We start from the raw sequence: 17,987 nt of genomic DNA, 5'->3' as shown, positions 1-17,987 counted from the left end.
CCAATCACCTCCGCATTCTCCATGGTAGTTCACTTACTGGAGAAACATTGTCTTTTATTCTTAGTATTATGTTGTAGGATGTTAGGAAAATTCAGCAAAGGACCTCAGGATGTCTGTAGTTTAACCCCCTGTGCAGAGTAGTGTCAGCTCTGAAGTCAGACCATTGCTCAGGGCTTTGTCCAGTCAGGTACTGAAAGTCTCCGAAGATGGATACTGGGCAGCCTCTCTGAGCAACCTTTGCTGAAACCTGACTATGCTTATAGTTAATAAATATTCCTTAAATCTTATATGGACTATTCTTCGGAGCAGTGATGCATGTAGCATTACACATTTAAGTTCAAAATTTCTTGTCCTTCCCATCCCCTAAATCAGCAGTAGCTTCAAATTTTTCTTCATCTGTCTCACATGGTCCAGATAAGTTGGTCCGTTGTAGTGCTGCAGATACATCTGTAGTGATGTCTGCCTGTGTAAAAGCCTGAAGAAACTAAAGGGATGCAGTAGCAGCTTCCTGCTTAGGCTTCCCTTTCTGCCTGTTTTTATTATTTTGAAAATGTGGATCAATGCATAATTTTTAAAGAGATTGTAAAGTGAGCAAAACCAGAAGTCTTACTTTGCTTGAATTGCCTGCAAGGAGTACCCCTGATCCAGTGTGTCTTTAAGGGAGATTTGTGCTGCGGGAAAGTACATAGATATTTGCAGTACTCAATTTCATAATTTAAGTACTTTTTGACATCCTTGGGAACGTATTTTTTTCTTCTTAAGGGAGAAATAATTACAGTAATGCAAGATGTTGTTATTACTCAGTTAATTATTGTTTAACCAGAACCATAATTTTTGGTACTGTATGAAACACAACTTGTACTTATTTTCATCTGTGGATGAGAGCAGGAGTATTTGCTATCTTTGTACTAGAGCATGTTCATATGTTACATTGAATAACAAGAAGCCAAAGTCTGTGGCTAAGTTTCATAGGAAAGGCAGCATGTGAGATGTGTGTTTCCTCCGATTTCTAGAGGGTTACAGTAATTGCCTGTAATGGGGCCATATTTTCAAATCACTCTGTTCTGTTTCTAAAATCTTGTCCATCACTCAGTGCAATTCTTCAAAGAACAAGTATAGTGGCATGCTGTCTTCAAGGCTAGGAATGTAAGAGGTGCGAAAACTGTCTAGTGGAAATTTGCTTGCACTTATTGCTGAAGAATAATTAAGTACTTTGAGTCTTGTTTTTTGTTCTATTAGGTAAACTGTACGCTGGAAACAAGTGAGCCACTTACAACCTTTCCCAGCTATGTAACTTCATGAAGTACAGCACTTCATCAAAGCAGATCCATTAACCCTCTGACTGGTACTCTTCTCTTGGCTTTGATTGCAGCACCACACAGAAGCACCTAGCCCTTCATTGCTACCCCCGTCAGCTTTACCGTTAGATGTATTAAACAATGCCGTTGCTGGATTTAGTACTGTGGAAGAACTTATCCGGTACCTTGAACCAGATCGGTGGCAACTGGATTTGGAAGATTTGTACAGGCCAACGTGGCAACTTCTTGGAAAGGCATATATTCATGGGAGGAAATCAAGAGGTAAATTACTCTTCTGTTTGGCCTTGCGGCTTTCTACGGTTGTTTTGTCTTAACAAAGAAACAGTAATTAAAAGCATTCTTCACCTTGAATTTTTTTTTCAAGAAAGGATTATGTTACAAATACAGCAGAGATCATTGCTGTTAGCTATTCTCCCCGTTATGTTGTCTGAAAGGACAATAGCTAAACTCAAAACTTAAAGGAATTTAGCAGGATAAACTAACAAAGGAGGGGGGGCGGTGTGGAAAAACCTGCATAGAACCATATGGGGGTAGCTTTCTCTAGGGAACTGGGAGCATCTTTATTTCCACAAAGTAGCAGGTCATCTTGGCTGGGTGACACAATCGAACATTGTGGTTTTCTTTTTTTTTTTATGAAGGGCAAAATCTTTATTTTTTGTTTGGGTTATGTAATTTCTTACACTTACTGTATCATGTGAACATTGGTTTATTTACTCAGAATTGTTCCAGTCTCTACACCATAGGCATTGAGAGCAATTAGCTAAATGGTTCTCTTCTGTTGTACCTCATGAGAACCCTGTGTCCATGTCCAGTTTGATCATGCGGTTGTCAGCTTAACCAGATGTAAAGTAGATGATGTATTTCATGACTTGTGGAGCTATTGCTTGTTCAGCAAGTCATTTTCTTCCATCTACATTTGACATTCATGAATCTTCTACCACATATCATCCAGATGCTGCACGCTATTTCATGTTTATGGATTCCATGTGGATGGATAGCGTGCTGGCAATACCTCCTTCCTAGCCCACCATACAGCATGAAAATTAAAACATATGAGCATAACTCAATCAACTCCTCTGTTAACAAATGTAAACTAGATTACCATCTGATCAGCAAACAAAGGGAGGAAGTAAAGCCTTTCCTAACTCCAATTTAAGTTTTTGACAGATGATTCTCAGGCTAGAGCCAAAGAGGAGGAAATTTCTTTAAAAGCTTTCAGCAATGGCCCATGCCTTTTGGATAGACATTTAACACTTTCCTAATTGAAGAGACTCAATATTTGCATATTGTAGGCCATAAGCATACAGTAAGTGGGAGAAAAACAAAATGTAATTTGTGAAACCTTATATAAACTAAAATGGAGGTGTTAGGTAACATCTATATAGAGAAAAGCAACTCCCTGCAAGACATATCCTAGAAAGAAGCTATCAGAGTAAATCTTTTAAAGATTTCTAATTAGATGCTGAAATAGATTTCCACTGAATAAATATATCACGGTATTGCTGAATTTCTCTTTAAGAGACCACCCACAGACTGCATTACCAGTGTGTAATGTAATAGCCTGAGGCAGAAAGTATGTCCAGTTGAGATGACATAGGGCTGTCCTGTTAGGGCTATCGGGAAAGCAAACTTTTTTTTTCTTAATGTTATTCCTTCTAGTAACACGTTTGCTGTATTTAAAAACCTTTTTAAGAAATGTTTGGGAGAAGATGATGTTTGGGTTTTGCAAACTCTTTGATTCTATATTTAGATCAGTTTTATTTTTGCAGTATTTCAGTATAAAAGCTGAATTACTGTCCAGCTTTCATAGACAAAAATCAGTTTACAACTAGATTGAATGAAAATCTAATTAAAAGTGTATGTTACTTTATGCAGAGTATTGTCCTCTACTTCATAATTCATATGAAAAAGACTATATTTAGACAACCTAAATTCCACAGAACTTCTGAGTCTGATGTTTTCTCTGAATAAAATGCTTCCAAAAACTTCTAGCCAGGAAAGAAGAAACACCAAGTTCAGAGCCTTTGATGTCTAAATATAGTCCTAAATTCTTTTGTAATATTAAACATACTTAAAAATAAAATGTATTTTGCAGTGCAAAAAAAATGATCCCATCGCTTCCCACAGAAATCTGTGCATAATCATTTGATCATATTCTGAAGTCTGCTGAAGAAGAAGAGAGTCACAGTCCAGCCGTAGTCCTTAGTAGATATTTTTCTGTTATATGACATTTTTGTACTCCTCGTTTTGAGTTGAAGCTTTGTTGCAGCACTGTCCTATTGTAGGAGCCAGTAAGAAACTTACACTCCCAGGAACGTCTCCAAGGTGCTTAGGAATGAAAACCATCCTGCTGCTATCTGTGCCCACACACAAGTGCCTCAACCAGAATTTAATTTGTTTCATTGTCTTTGAGAACAGCCTCCAGCTGGAAAAATGTTTTCGGAAAGAGGGTTCCTCGTGGTACTTGATACGTGTCCCAGGTGATGCCAGACAGTTGCATTGCCAATTGCAGTACACACACGCTTTCAGGCTGGTGTGAACATGGTTACTTCAGTTGTATTGCCAGTGAAGGCACACCTTTGAAACAGACTTTACTGTAGACCTACCTGTGTCTACATTTTTTCCTCCCCTTTTTTTCCTTCTCGCTTTATTCTTTTTTTTTAGTGTTTCCCATTCATGTGCTACTGCAGAGCCTTCCATTCCTCCTGAGCTAGTGCTAGACAAAGGAACTTTGACTGCTGTGTCAAACATGATACATGAGTGGAAGCCAAGTTGAAGGAGTGTTTAAATGTTCACATTATAACAGGTACTGTAACTCAGTACACTTGGGAAATCCACATAACCTTTTATTGTGGTTAAGTAAACACTTTTAAGGGAATATATACATTCTCTCATCTAGCTTCGTGCCCACGGTGCGTTAAAATAAATTTTGAACAGACATACACTCTTTGAAAAAATAACAGCTTCATTCACACACTTCAAAGGAGTGATTATATAAGCACTAGATAAATTTGCCACAGACCTTTTAATGAAATTGAATTACATAAGGTAGGGCAAGGGTTCATGTTGAGGTATAATAGCTATATACCTTAGTACATTGTAAAGCATGGAAACCAAACATGACATCTTTCATCTCTCCTGAAGCCTTTTGTAACAATAAAGGCACACTATCTGCCAAGGGCTGGTTGCGTGTTCTTCCGCAGAACCTTTTTAAAATATGGGTCTGCAGGTCTGAGGGGTTCAGCTCAAATTCATTCTAATTTTGTGACAAAATATGTAATACACTTGCCGCTCATTTTAGTGCGTTGCCCTTTCCTCTGTGTTATAACTACAGCTGGTGTCAGGAAGCGGGTGCGTTCCTCGGCTGCTGCCATTAGGCAGGAGGTAATGGAGAAGCACGGCGCCACACAGGCATCTCTCCCACTGGTCGGTGGGCTTGCTGCATGAGGCATCAGTGCCCAGCTTCGGTTTTCAGTTTGTTACAGCCAGGGGCTGAGCAACAATTGTGTTAGGACGCATAAGCTTAGCTTCTTGAAATTCACTGTACCAAGCAACGTCAGTCTCTGTGGAAATCTGCCAGTAGAAAGTGTTAGTAGAACTAGCATTTCTCTCATTGTTTTATGCATTTTATCCTCGTTCTGACAGTTCACTTATTATATGCTTGAAAACATAATAGGAGAAAGAAGTACTCCATTCCTATCCACAGGCCTTGATTAATGGAGGTAGACATGTCCACCCTCTAAATGACTCAGCCTAGAGCTATTAGCTGATCAGAAGAGTTTAAATCATTTCTGATTTCTCACAGTGTATTTCTCCCCTGGAAGATTTGTCTCTCTTTCCCTCTGCTCCCTTCTCAGCTTTCTGCAAGGAATGCTCTTGCAGTGTGGGAGGCAGGCTAGTGTCTATCAGTAACTTTGTTGGAGTTGTTACACACTCCTCACTTTTAAAAATCAGATTGTTTATTTAGGAACCTACGTTAACCTGATAGGGATGGAATGAAGTGCCTCAGCTTGGCATTCACTGTGAGTGCAAGCAGAGAGAAGGCTGCAGTATGTTTAACTGGCCTTTCACAACTGTAAACCCTCACTTATGGATGCCAGTATATGGACATGGTCTGCAAAAGAAATGTTTGAAGAAACATGGAATGAAATTGCTGCCCAAACATCTGCTTCTGGGACAGTACTGGTGAGCATTTCTACTAGAGAAATGCAGATTATAAATTCTGTCTCTTTCTTACCTGTTTAAATAGAATTAAGAGGTATTACCTTGCCTCGATAGGCTCAAGTTCTCCTCGGTGACCCTTAGTGGCTCCTTACATAGACAGTAAAGGGGGGAAAAAAAGTATTTCTCTAGAGGGTGATTCAGATCAGGGACATATTTTAGCTTTATTTTATAGCTTTTTATTTACAAACTGCTAACGATAACTATGAAGCATTTGCCAAGTAATATCAATACACAGGGATATTACATTGCTTTTCATCAAAGTAAAAAATGTTATTAATTCTTTCACTAAACCAATCCTAGTTTTTTCAGTCTTAACTGGCTGTTTCAAGGCCTGTTATTTCTTGTCAATGAAGCTAAGCTGAACCTAAAGGATCTTTCCCTGTTTCAGATATTTTCATGAGCTTGCTGTTCAACCATTGGCATAGTACAATTTTAGTGTGATACAGTGGAACCAGTTTGTAGGGAAACTGGTGCCAGATATTAGTATCTTTAACTTGCTCTCCAAGTTAGGTGCATAACAAGGAGGAGCTGTGTTTTATTTAAGACACATCAAGTGAAAATGAAACCTTGAGAAGCAACAGAAATTCATCTATATGCTGCTATGGAGGAGGGCAAAAATGGAATCTGGTAATAATTATATAGCTACACATACTTGTGAACTTATTTGTTGTCTGTACAATAGTCAGTGATGATGACATAACTTTCTGAAGTTATTAGGGCATGGAAGTGAGTTCCGCTTAGACATAATCTTTCTTATACTTACATTGCCCTTGCAAAGAAGCAGTAATTGAGATCTTAGCAGGGAAGAAGTTTGAAATCTTTATGCAAATGAGTTAAAAGTATGTTTGGAGATTTTCAGGGTCCTTAATTGCTATGTGTGTTTCTCTGGTCCAAAATTAGTATAGAATAGCAACACTAGGCCTCAGCATATGAGCGTGAACAAAGGAAACTCCATTAGGGTTGATTTGATAAAACATTTATTGGAACATGGTAGCCAGAGGTTGCTTTGTTTAATTTGAACCAACTTTCCCAGAGCTACGAAATAATTGGTGAATATTCCTATACAAAGATCATTCCATTTAGGTTTCATGGTATTCATGTAACTGCAGCCTCATACTGGTGTGCTAAGCCTGTACCACCTGCACAAAAAATGAACTTTCCTCAAGGGTTCTGCCCTGCTGAAGTTGGTTTACCACCAGTGAAGTTGGATTATGAATGAGGAAAAACTCCAGTGTGTCTGTCTTTCTGCAGTGGTCGATCTCAACCTCCTGAAGGAGGAGGTGCGGCTGTATAGTTGTACTCCCCGCAACTTCTCAGTGTCCCTGAGGGAGGAGCTGAAGCGAACTGACACCATCTTCTGGCCACTGTGTCTGCTGGTTAAACGCTGTGGTGGAAACTGTGCCTGTTGTCACCAGAGCTGCAATGAGTGCCAGTGTGTGCCAACGAAAGTCACCAAAAAATACCATGAGGTACGTGCTTTTCTTACAGTTGCACGTATCGAAATACTGAAAGCCACTTAAGGGATTTGTTTTCACTATAGGAATGCCCCAATATTAATATTTTAAAAATGTATGTATTACACTTACGGTAAATATTTTGTTACCATTTTAATGAGGTGTTACGTAAAAAAAGTATTCTCTTCTTTGTTAAAATATTTTTTTTGTGGGACTATTAAATCATTCCTGAAGTATTTGTTTACTGGTGCAGTTCAGACACGTCACACACACACCTCCTTGTTCAATTTACTCTAGTGGTAGATGTGAACTTTATGAAGCAATAGATATCTGTCCATTTCTGTTGTTATAAATCTATTGGTAAAATTATTTACTATAGAATTATCTAATAATTCCATTGGGTTACCTATACTATTAGCCCTTTAATAAAATTAAGTAGAAATAAGAAAGTGTGAGACTCTCTTCTTTGATAAAAGCAAGGATCTGTTCAAAATGTGTTAATCAGTGTTGTAAAGGGCTTGAGGTAAAAGCAAGAATAATTAGTGGGCGGAATAATGAAGACTTTCAGCTGAGGAAAGCCTGTTTCTTTTAATAGGCTTCCTGTTATCCAGTGTGTTTCCAGTGCAATCTAGCTCATAGTCTAGGTGTGTGGTGAAGCACTTGCTGTTTTCTTGATGCTTGGCTGCTTCTCCTTGCAGGTTCTTCAGCTGAAGCCAAGGATTGGTGTCCGGGGACTCCATAAATCATTGACAGATGTACCCCTGGAACACCATGAGGAGTGTGACTGTGTGTGCAAAGGGAATACTGAAGGATAAACACGATCTAATTGTGCTATTTTCTTTCCAAGCACATTCAATCAATGGCTGATTCTATTATGGGGCTTGTGCATTATCTCCTTCTGTAATCTCAGTTGTTTGCTTTGGGGATCTTCCATCTTCAAGATTTACAGTGAGCTCTAAAAGAGGAGAAGCCAAACTGGGATTATATGTTGTGTGACAGCTCTGTTTGGAGGCCCAGTGAAAGGATGGGAGAAAGGCATCAATGAGGGATTTAAAATATATGTATTGTTTTGGTCCCCCACAATTTTCTTGACAATACATGGATTTATAATTTAGGAGTAAAAATAAAGTTAGAAGGCTTACATCATGGAGACTTGATCCTGCTGGCTGTCTCGTTTCTACAGCTCCAGTACATCTGGCCTCTGGTTGAAAACACCTGAAATCTTTCTTTCTGTGTTCAACTACTCCTATGTACTCTAACTCGAAGCATTCTCTGTTGTATAAACTTGGGTTAAACCAGACTGTTTTGTTCCAAATTAAACTTAATTTGTCTAATGCTGGTAGGAAGGACTGGATTTTTCCGTACGCTCTAGTAAAGCTCCTGCGTTTTAGAAAGAAGACTGGACAATAACGTGAGCTAAGGAAGCAAACATTGAAAAGAACAGCGCCTTCATTCTTACTACTATGGCTGATGATTTTTTGTTTGTTTGTTATTTTTTATCGTGTACATTTTTATACTCTCCTTTTGACAATATAACTATTTGCTTTTCTAAACTTGTTAAATATATCTATTTTTACCAAAGGTATTTAATATTCTTTTTTTATTACAACCTAGATCAACTATTTTTTAGTTTTGTGAGACTTTAAAGCCAGATTTATACAGTTGGAGGAACAGAAATGTAGTTGCAATGGGAAAGGAGCATGATCTCTTTGCAGTTTGTTGCTACATAGTAAGAAAATACAGTTTTTTACCTGGATGCACAGTAATAATAGAGGTGTGTGGCTGAACCTCTAAGCTTGGTAACTCCATGACACTGAAAGTATGAGAGATAGACGTTACTGTAAGTGGTTTCAGAAGGTGACACTAAAAATTCCCTCTCTCCATTCTGGCCTTTGTTCCGGTAGAAGAGAAATGAGCATAGATAGCTGCATTCTGGCTTGTTTAACTCGTTAATTTCTTTAATTTAGGATGATCTACAACGTAAGAAAAGAACCCCGGCGGCTTGCAACCTTCATGATGGATCATGTTCATGGGAAAGCAGTCTTGTTAATGTTGAAGTGTATGGTTTTCCACTGACGGTCATAACTGTTTAGGTACTGTTCACTCACACTCTTCAGTACAGTTTGATGAACTATGGTTTTGTTCTTCTGTACATTATATTTTTTAACCAATACACTTATCCCACCCTATGCAAATTGAAAAGGAAACAGTAAAGTGTTTTGCTTGTAAAATGCTTTAACGTTATGCCTGGTTTATTTTTTGACTATTGGATTTGCAGAATGTAATGAATCACCAAATAAAGTAATAATGCTAATTTTGGGAGAATAAAAGTTTCTGTGTGGTTGCATATTTGTATCTGTTCAATGTACAATAACAAGAGAAGATAGAGTGTGATGTTCTACTTAGCTGTTTGAAAGTCAGTTATGAAAAAGTCTTCTGTTACCAAGACTTCTACTTTACTGTAAATTCACAAGAATAAAAAGGGGAAAGAAGGAAGGAATGTGATGGTATTTGTGTAAACTTTAGAAATGTTCAAAATTGTGTGGATGTGAAGCCATCAAATTGAAATAAGATCTTCTGTTATTGTTTCCATTGTGAAAATGAGTTTTATTGAAAATGTGGAGAGTTTTGCAAGTTGATATGGCTTTCTGGTATCAGTTCTGGAAAATTCTGAGGTGGCTTTTGATTCTGTCTTAGCTGGTCTGTTTTGCCCCACCCTCAACCTCCTACTGAATAAGAAAAATGTCTGGTGAAAATATGCATTTAATTACCCAGTCTGAAAATTAAAACCTTATCAGAATGTAAAATTATAGTCACATAAGAAATCTGGTTTACTTGAATTTTGAGTCTTTGACCAGGATAAAGAGTGTTTTGTAGGGATGTTGGGGATTTTTTTCCATTCATATTGTTCTTTTTTTGTGATTTAAGGAGCTTTTGGAAAGCAAGTTGAGATAAAAGCAGAAATTACAACCTCTGGCATCGTAATTCAGCAGAAGAATTGAAAAATGTAATTCCATTACAGAAATTTCTGCTGTAGGACATGCAGGAGGTCTCATCCTCTCTGTAATTTGCTAGTAGAAGACAGACACGCATTTTGAGGCAGGTATTTGGTGGTAGCAGAAGAATGGGGAGTTTCTGGAACCATATGGGTTATGGAGGGCAATGTTTTTTCAAATGGTGCAAGTATTTGGCTCACTTTCTTACTTGCCAGTTTCTTGCGCTGGTTTCCTTCCCAATTGCTGCCTATAGACCTGCATTTGAACTCCTTATCCCTTTTGCTCTTTACAGCCCACTTCACAGTGCTCTCTCATCTGATCCCAAATCAACATCCCTCCTGTTTGCCGTCCTCCTGACCAGCACAGTTAAGCGCTTTCCCTCATCCTTGGCTCTGTGCTGAAGCTGCATCTTCTCCTACTGCCCAGACTTTGTTTTTCCCACTTCCCCTCAGATATTCGAGGGATTTAGCACTCCAACTCTTCCCTAGCTTAAAGAGTATGGATGGTCTCTCCTTTAAAGGATGGGATTTGGGAAAAATACCAACCAAGCGAAGCAGTGAAGGGTACAGTTCTCCTGCTTTGGGCTGTGTCCTCTCTCCTGCTGGGTAGAGGGGGTGCCCCCGGCAGTGGGTAACTACTGCTGGTGGTCTGATGGGACAGACCTGTACTGCATCCTGCTTGGGCACGGTAGGCTTGATCTAGTGATCCTGCCAAGCTTTCTGTGGTCTTTGCACTAACAAGAGTCTTAAAAAAGTCAGGGAGGGGAGAGGTGGTTACAGGGGCCTGACGGAGGCTGTTGGGGAGACAGCCCCCATTACCCCTCCCTTCTACGTGCCTCTGCTGGTGGTGACGTACATGAATGGTTAGTGGGAGGTGGTGTGGGTCACCTCCGATGTGTGGGTCAGGGAAGCATTGGGGGTTGGAACTACGTGATCTTTAAGGTCCCTTCAAATCCAAACCATCCTATGATTCTAAAACATTTTTAAGATATCTTTCTGACAGTGCAGGAGAGCTGCTGTCACAACAATAAATCACATTGGTGGACTCCCGTCGGTGGGAAAGGGTGAGGTGAAGTAACATGTGGGGTGAGGGAGCACAGGTGGGCTGGGCCAGGACGGGGCCAGCATGGGGAAATACAGCAGAAAAGGACATGAGAGAAGTGGTGCTGGTGGCCCCACCTCCTAATTTGCTGACAGCTCTTAATGTGCTGACAGCTCCCCCGTGGTGCGGCCTGTAGCTCCCTGACACCTCCCTCCCCTGGGAGGTCTGGTCAGCCCCAGGTGCAAGGCTGTCCTCAGCAGGCCCGGTGGGGACGGTGCCAGCGGTGGAAGGACTGGAATGGGTACGAACACGACACTGGGTTTGATTGGATGCCCTGAACATTGTCGGTATGTGGTCTTAAACTTTAAAAAATATATAAGATATGAAACTTCACAATTGCACCTAAGTACAATAGATACAGTTTTAGCATAAAGGGATTATTTCACACGATACTTACAGAAACAATTGCTTAACTCTAACTCTCCTAATTTTCTTAAAATTCCCCCAGTGAGAGGTTTTCATTTCTGCCCCTGAAGATTTTCTTACCCAAAAGAGAAATTATTCAGTCAGGTGCCTCTGAGTAGCGTTTAACCTCTTGCGGCCCTGAGGTGAGCCAGGGCTTGTACCCAGTGTTACACACAGCATTCAGGAATCGGTCTTTGGAGGGATTTGCTTCATTATTTTTATTTATATTCTGTTATTTATAAGAAAAAAGTGTGGTAAATATTGAGGATATTAATTGTGTGTTACTAGCAAACTGTGGTGCCTTTCACAGTTACAGGCCATTTCAGGTGAATATTAAGGGTGCAGCGTGCATAGAAAAAGACTGACAAAGTGGGTAGAAAGCCCATGATTTTAAATGTGAAATAAAAGTTGCAGGCTTTGATCTTACATCTTGGTGGAGATTTTCCTACGTTGCTGCTGTCTAATTTAAGTTGTGAGTTCCTGAACTGGTTTAATGTAAACATCAGTGTGTGGGAATAGAGAGGGAAATGACTCTTTCCAATGGGCCTGAGCAGTGGAAACAGCGGAGCAGAATTAAGTAGCTTCTGTAAACAGGCAAAATCCAAATAGCGTAGGCTGTGTTTTGTTGGTTTTATCATGGACCCAATAAATGGCTACGGTTAGAAGTAATTATTCCCCCTCAGAGGACAAAGTGGGGAGTTGCTGACTGATGGTGAACCTTTTTTTTTTTTAGTGGATCCTGTAGATATTCACATTCCTGGAACCCTCCTGTCAGCTGTGATTGGCATGGGAATGGATGTGGAGCAGCACCAAAACTTTAGTCACCAAGGGCGTTAACTGCAGATCTGTTGGCTCTTAAACACTTTTAAGTTTCCCTGCTCTTTGTCTGCCCTCTTGCACAGACTCACAGCTCCTTTTCGGCAGAAGAGGGAAAAAAAATGTGGATGATACACCAGTTTGTGCGGAGGGGAAAGACAGATAGAAGCACAAAGCTGCCTTATTTAGTAGCTATTGCATTAGCTAATGTAAACTGTTACCTGATTTTCTTCCTAATGGAGGACTATGTTGAAGCTGTTATAAATTTGCAATTCAGATACTAGCTGCTTAAATAGTCTCATTTTGGTCACACCAAACTCTGGAAATAAAAATTGGAAACATTTACATTCTGCTTGGTTTCTCAAGATACGTTAGTAGTGCTATTTGTTAAAAGCTCGATCACAAAACCTCATGCAGAGATGCTAAAACAATCATGATTGCAAGATTCTCATTCAAACCAATTTCTGAAGCTAAATAGACCAATTTACTGCTTGTGATGTGATATTTAAATTAGTTTGAGTACGTTTGCTCTTCATATTGTTTTTTGCATAGAATGCTTTATCAGGCCACTTGCCTTTCGAAGTCATTTCATGGACCTTTTAAACCCAGGGACAGTGTTTTGTTTGTTTGTCTGCCAAAATCACAGCATGAAAACATAGCTACTTTTTTCAGCATAAATTTGACAAAGCTTTTTAGAGAACAGTTTGCCTGTTGCCTCCCTGGAACTCTCCTAGATTGTTGACAGAAAAATAAGTTTACAGCTCAGTCATGGGAGAAAGATGACAGCTTTTTTGGAAGTGTGATTCAGAGCACGTAAGCTAGATTACTGCTCTGAATCATGCTCTGTTTCAGTCTTCATTGAACTCGTCCGTGTTCATCAAGTACAGAGTCACAGTCTGGCCCTCCCAGTTGAGGCAGGTCTGTTAGATCCATGAGGTTAATCAGTGGGAAAACCCCATTTACAGATCTGTTTTCTGAACAAAACATCTCTTTCTCAAAGTAGACTCTCAAGAAGTTCTGCAGCCTGGAATGTTTTGGTTGGTTGGTTGGTTGGTTGTTTTTTTCTACATATATATAGCTGATTTGGCAAGCTTTTATTTTGCCTAGTGAAGTAAAGAGAGGTGTGCGCTTCAACTCAAGCCCATGATACCTTCCTCAGATTCTGCAGCGCTGAAGACAGATCCAAGGTGTCTCCCCTGTTCAGGCTCAGTGACAAGCCACATGTCTCTTAGTAACCTCGCTTTTCTTTCACTGTGCAGAATCTTGGTAAGAACAAAGTTGTCAAGAAAGCTTGTTTACTGTCTCGCTTTGTCCTGCTTCAGTCATATCCATGGGGTGTGCCTTGGGACTTTCAAGTTTTAGATAAATTAAAATTTTAGCATTTTTTGGAAGCTGATTCTGTTTTTACTATTGGTAACAATAATTCAAGTAGTATTAAGAGCTGACTTTGAAGTGTAGCCATCTCTAAACAAAGATGAGTTGTTAACATCTCAAATAAAAAAGACAAAATTATGGCCTAAACCACAATGGAAATCTGTGGCTGCAAGGAATTCCTTTCAGCCACCCTGGCAATTTTACATTTCCAGATATTAGCAGTGTGGCATGTTAGTGCCAAAGTGATATAGCTCTTTTTCTACTTGTAAAAATAAGGATTTATTCCATGCAGTTTGTGAAACTAAGACAGACAGCTAAATTAGAGAAGCTGATGAAGTGTGGGCTGGATGAGCAGGCAGTAGGGGGGACTGAAGACTGAGTGAATGGTCAGCCCCCGAGGGTGGTGGTCAGTGGAACAAACTCTAGCTGGAGATCAGTATTTAGTGGTGCACCCCCAGGTTAGGTAGTGGGTGCGATCCTGTGCAACATCTTCAGTAATGATTTGGATGATGGGCAGAGTGAGTGCACCCTCAGCAAGTTTGCAGATTACACAAAGCTGGGAGGAGTGCCTGATATACCAGAGGGTTGTGCTGCCATCCAGAGGAACCTTGACAGGCTGGGGAAGTGGGCTGACAGGAACCTCATGAAGTTCTACAAGGTGAAGCGCAAAGTCCTGCACCTGGGTGGGAACAGCCCTAGGCACCAGTACACGCTGGGGCCTCCCAGGTGGGAAGCACGATTGAAGAAAAGGACCTGGAGGTCCTGGTGGACACCAAGTTGAACATGAGCCAGCAATATGCCCAAGTGGCAAAGAAGGCAAATGGTGTCCTTGGCTGCATTAGGAGGACTGTTGCCAGCAGGTCAAGGGAGTCGAGCCGCTCCTTCTACTCCCCACTGGTGAGGCCATGGCTGGAGTACTGTGTCCAGTTCTGGGCTCCCCAGTTTAATAGAGACACAGACATACTGGAGAGAGTGCAGCAAAAGTTGACTAAGTTGATTAAGGGACTGGAGAATCTCGTATGAGGAAAAGCTGAGAGGTGGGACTGTTCAGCCTGGAAAAGGCTTGGGGGGCGGATCTCATAAATGCATATAGATATCTGAAGGGAGGGTGCACAGAGGACGGAGCTGGGCTCTTTTCAGTGGTGCCCAGTGGCAGGACAAGAGACAGTGGGCGGCACAGACTGCAAAGCAGGGGGTTGCTTCTGAACACATGAAACAGTTTCTTACTGTGAGGGTGAGTGAGCACTGGAATAGGTTGTCTAGAGAGATCATGGAGACTCTCTCCTTGTAGATATTCAGAAGCTGTCTGGACGTGGCCCCATTACAACTAGTAGGGGGGGTTGGATGAAAATGATTTCCAGAGAGCTCTTCCAGCCTCAACCATTCTGTGATTAGCACACAACATTAGATCTACATCTTAATGCTAAGGTATTCAAATCATCATAGAACTAAGAATTAATAAGCACAGAGTCAAGTATTTCTTTACTCTATAAAGGATATACCTAAGTGTCAAATTGCCTCATAATGTTCACGATCTAATAGATGACAAATTCTTTTACTTCAGTTTCTCCCAAAATAGGCTTCTAAGGGTTCACATCTGCTTTGTTAATCATTACTTTCAAGTTAAAAATGGAAGATAAGGATGTGAAATAATCCTATCTTATGTGATAGGAAAAGGACTATATCTGGAGCAATATCCTGTGTGAAATCACACCTTTATTTTTCAAGTAAGATCAGGTTTCTTGTATAAGTGATAGCCTTTGAACTCTTAGCAAACAACTTACCTAATAGTCCTTCTCCATTTCAGTTTTGGTTTACATAGCGCATAAGAACATAGCCATTTTCCTCTCAGACTTGTTAACTGTTCTTTGCCCTGACAAAAGGTACCTCATCAATGCAAATAGAGAGGTGCTAGTCATTTAGGAAATGACATCAGATCAATTTTATGGCATGTTGTCCAGAGGCAGCAATGCCAGGAACGGTGCTGGGCAGGTTGATGATAACCACCAGCTCACAGATAGGCCTGTATGTAAATAACTGTGGGATGCAGGGCTGGGGACCTGTACCCTTGGGAGTTAACTGTGGAAAGGATCCATTTCTTTGAAGAGCAATTTGTCCTTGTTATTCTGTTTGAGAGAAGATGGAAAGGCAAATGACATCATCGTTGTCTGTTCTGGAAAAAGGGGAACGAAGAGCTAGTTAATCTACCCTGATACTTACAAATCCTTTTTGCCCCATGGGAATGTGAAACAACAAATAGAGTATTTATTTAAACAATGCTGCAGTTCCCCTTACCCATGCTCCAGGATGGCATTTAAATCATTAAGGGCAGCATTCTTTCCAGTATGAAAGCAGTGAACAAGAGCCTCTACATAAATAATTTACTCTATAAGGTACCTGCATTAGCATATCACTGCTATGCTAACCACACTCGAACACGTAAGACCGCTTTGAGTGGTGGGATAAAATTGTTGCCTTAAATATGGTAGCTTAGGTTTCAACTATTTTAAGCAGTCATAACGTATTTTAGAATTTTGGCTGCCCTCTTAGCCTCCTTGAAGGTTGGTCTAAGTGATGGCTGCAGTGAAAAATTTCTTCTCTGTGACCTGTGGGACAGTTGTAAGCAGTGAGGTCATGAAAATACTCTTATTTAAATGCAAGAGAAGAGCCCAGGCACAGATTTATTTTTAAGTTTCAGGAAAGCTGCTAGAGAAATCATTCCAAATTGGCAGAAAGGGGACTCCCATTCCTCAGCCAGGATTATTTTGTCTCTTAAAACTTAAATTTCTTTCCCTCTCATAGGAAAATGTAAGAAGATTAAACTAGGGATCCTATAATCTAATATTTAGCTTTATTCACTTTCATATATTCTTTTCATACATGTTGTTCTGCAGTACAAGCCATGAATCTGGCCTGCCTGGGCCTATGCATTTTCTCCCTGCCTTCAAGTTGTGCTAATGGGTCCCAGAAAGGAGAACCACTCAGTCTTTCTGGATGTTTCAGGTCCGTGTCAGTGTAGTTAAGCAATAGTTAGTAAGCAGAGAAGAGCAGTGAGTTTGTGCAAATAAAAAAGCTCGGGATCTCTACAAATGGAAAAGGAAAGAGCCAGAGGAACTCTTTACAGACACAGATCTAAGGTAAGCACCTCACACCTCCTGTAGGCAGTGGGTTGGAGGGTCTGACTTTATTATTGTCTTTGAAAATCTCCCCTTTGAGCAAAAGGAAAATGAGGGCAGGAACATACCTTGGAAAGGGGATCTGGGTGTGGGAAGACTGAAGAAACTAATCACGAGGCGAAAGGTGCTGCTAACAAAGGAAGATAGCCATGTTTGGGTGCTGAGGGCATTCTGTGTTTGAGGAGCTCTTCAAGAGCGGGGGTGTGTCTCTCAATTGCACTGGGATGAGCTGAGTTTTACACTGCTCTGAGCCTGTCTGGCAGGGTAAAATGCTAAAAACAAGAATGGAAGGGGTCTGCCTGTTGGTGGGCACCTTGACTCCGGCAGGCTGAAGGGAGCTCACCCTTGCCTGTGTCCACAAAGGCCACCAAGACAGGAGCACTCCTGGCTGGCTTTGCCCAAGGGGACAGACTAGCTCTTGGCAGAGAATTCATGGCACTGCAAGAGATTTGCTATGCATTCCCACCTGGGTACCAAATGTGCTACCTTGTGTGACTTCTTTTGGATGTGCTGTGAGGTATGGCTTCTCTTAGGCTGTAGAAGGAAACTCGGCTCCCACAGTTCACTCTGGCCATCATTACTTTGTCAAGTCATAAACGAGTAGAAAGTTTTGTCAGAAAGTTTGCCTGTCCTTCTCTTCTTTTCATGGTATGTTGTCCTGCCTCTGCCATCCTGCTGTCAGACAAAGGACATCGCTGCCCTGCCTGCAGTCGGTAGTGGCATGCTCCGGCTGTAATGGTGGCTCAAGTGACTGAATTTCCTTTTGCATTGGTGCTTTGCTGCAAGTGCACCCAGGGCCCATTACAACTCGGTTCACGGACGTTCATTTGACCATTGGGAATTTGCGCGGTTGCCAAAGCCTGGTTGTTGTCAAAGGCAGCATAAGGAGAGTGCAGGAGGAGGAGTGAGGAATGCAGACAGTGCCCGTCAACCGCTACCTGCCATTGGCAATTGCAAGGTTGGATACGGGGGGTTGAACTCTTGAGAGCGAAACGAGATGGGGCTTTGGTGGAACTAAGCTGTGGTTGGCTTCTTGGGTGAGGGCAATGTTCAGGGACATGGCAGGAAGACAACTGCTCTTGGAATTGAATGGCAAATCTTGTAGCTCAGAGACATCAGTCA

At 40.9% G+C, this 17,987-nt stretch overlaps 1 protein-coding gene across 1 annotated transcript; it reads left to right on the top strand.

The window, feature by feature from the left end:
- Positions 1-1,372: 1,372 nt before the first annotated feature.
- On the top strand, positions 1,373-8,331 carry PDGFC (platelet derived growth factor C; the record flags this gene model as incomplete). Its single annotated transcript, XM_010161031.1, has 3 exons — positions 1,373-1,580; positions 6,795-7,012; positions 7,696-8,331. Coding segments are annotated over 3 exons (543 nt in total), but the record flags the coding sequence as incomplete, so codon positions are not given.
- Between the last annotated feature and the right edge of the window lie 9,656 nt (positions 8,332-17,987).

Source organism: Eurypyga helias, unplaced genomic scaffold (assembly GCF_000690775.1).
Source record: "Eurypyga helias isolate BGI_N326 unplaced genomic scaffold, ASM69077v1 scaffold5241, whole genome shotgun sequence".
In the NCBI taxonomy this organism is placed as follows: Eukaryota; Metazoa; Chordata; class Aves; order Eurypygiformes; family Eurypygidae; genus Eurypyga; species Eurypyga helias.
The sequence above is the reverse complement of the archived record's forward strand: the minus strand, read 5'-3'. Positions and strand labels throughout refer to the sequence as shown.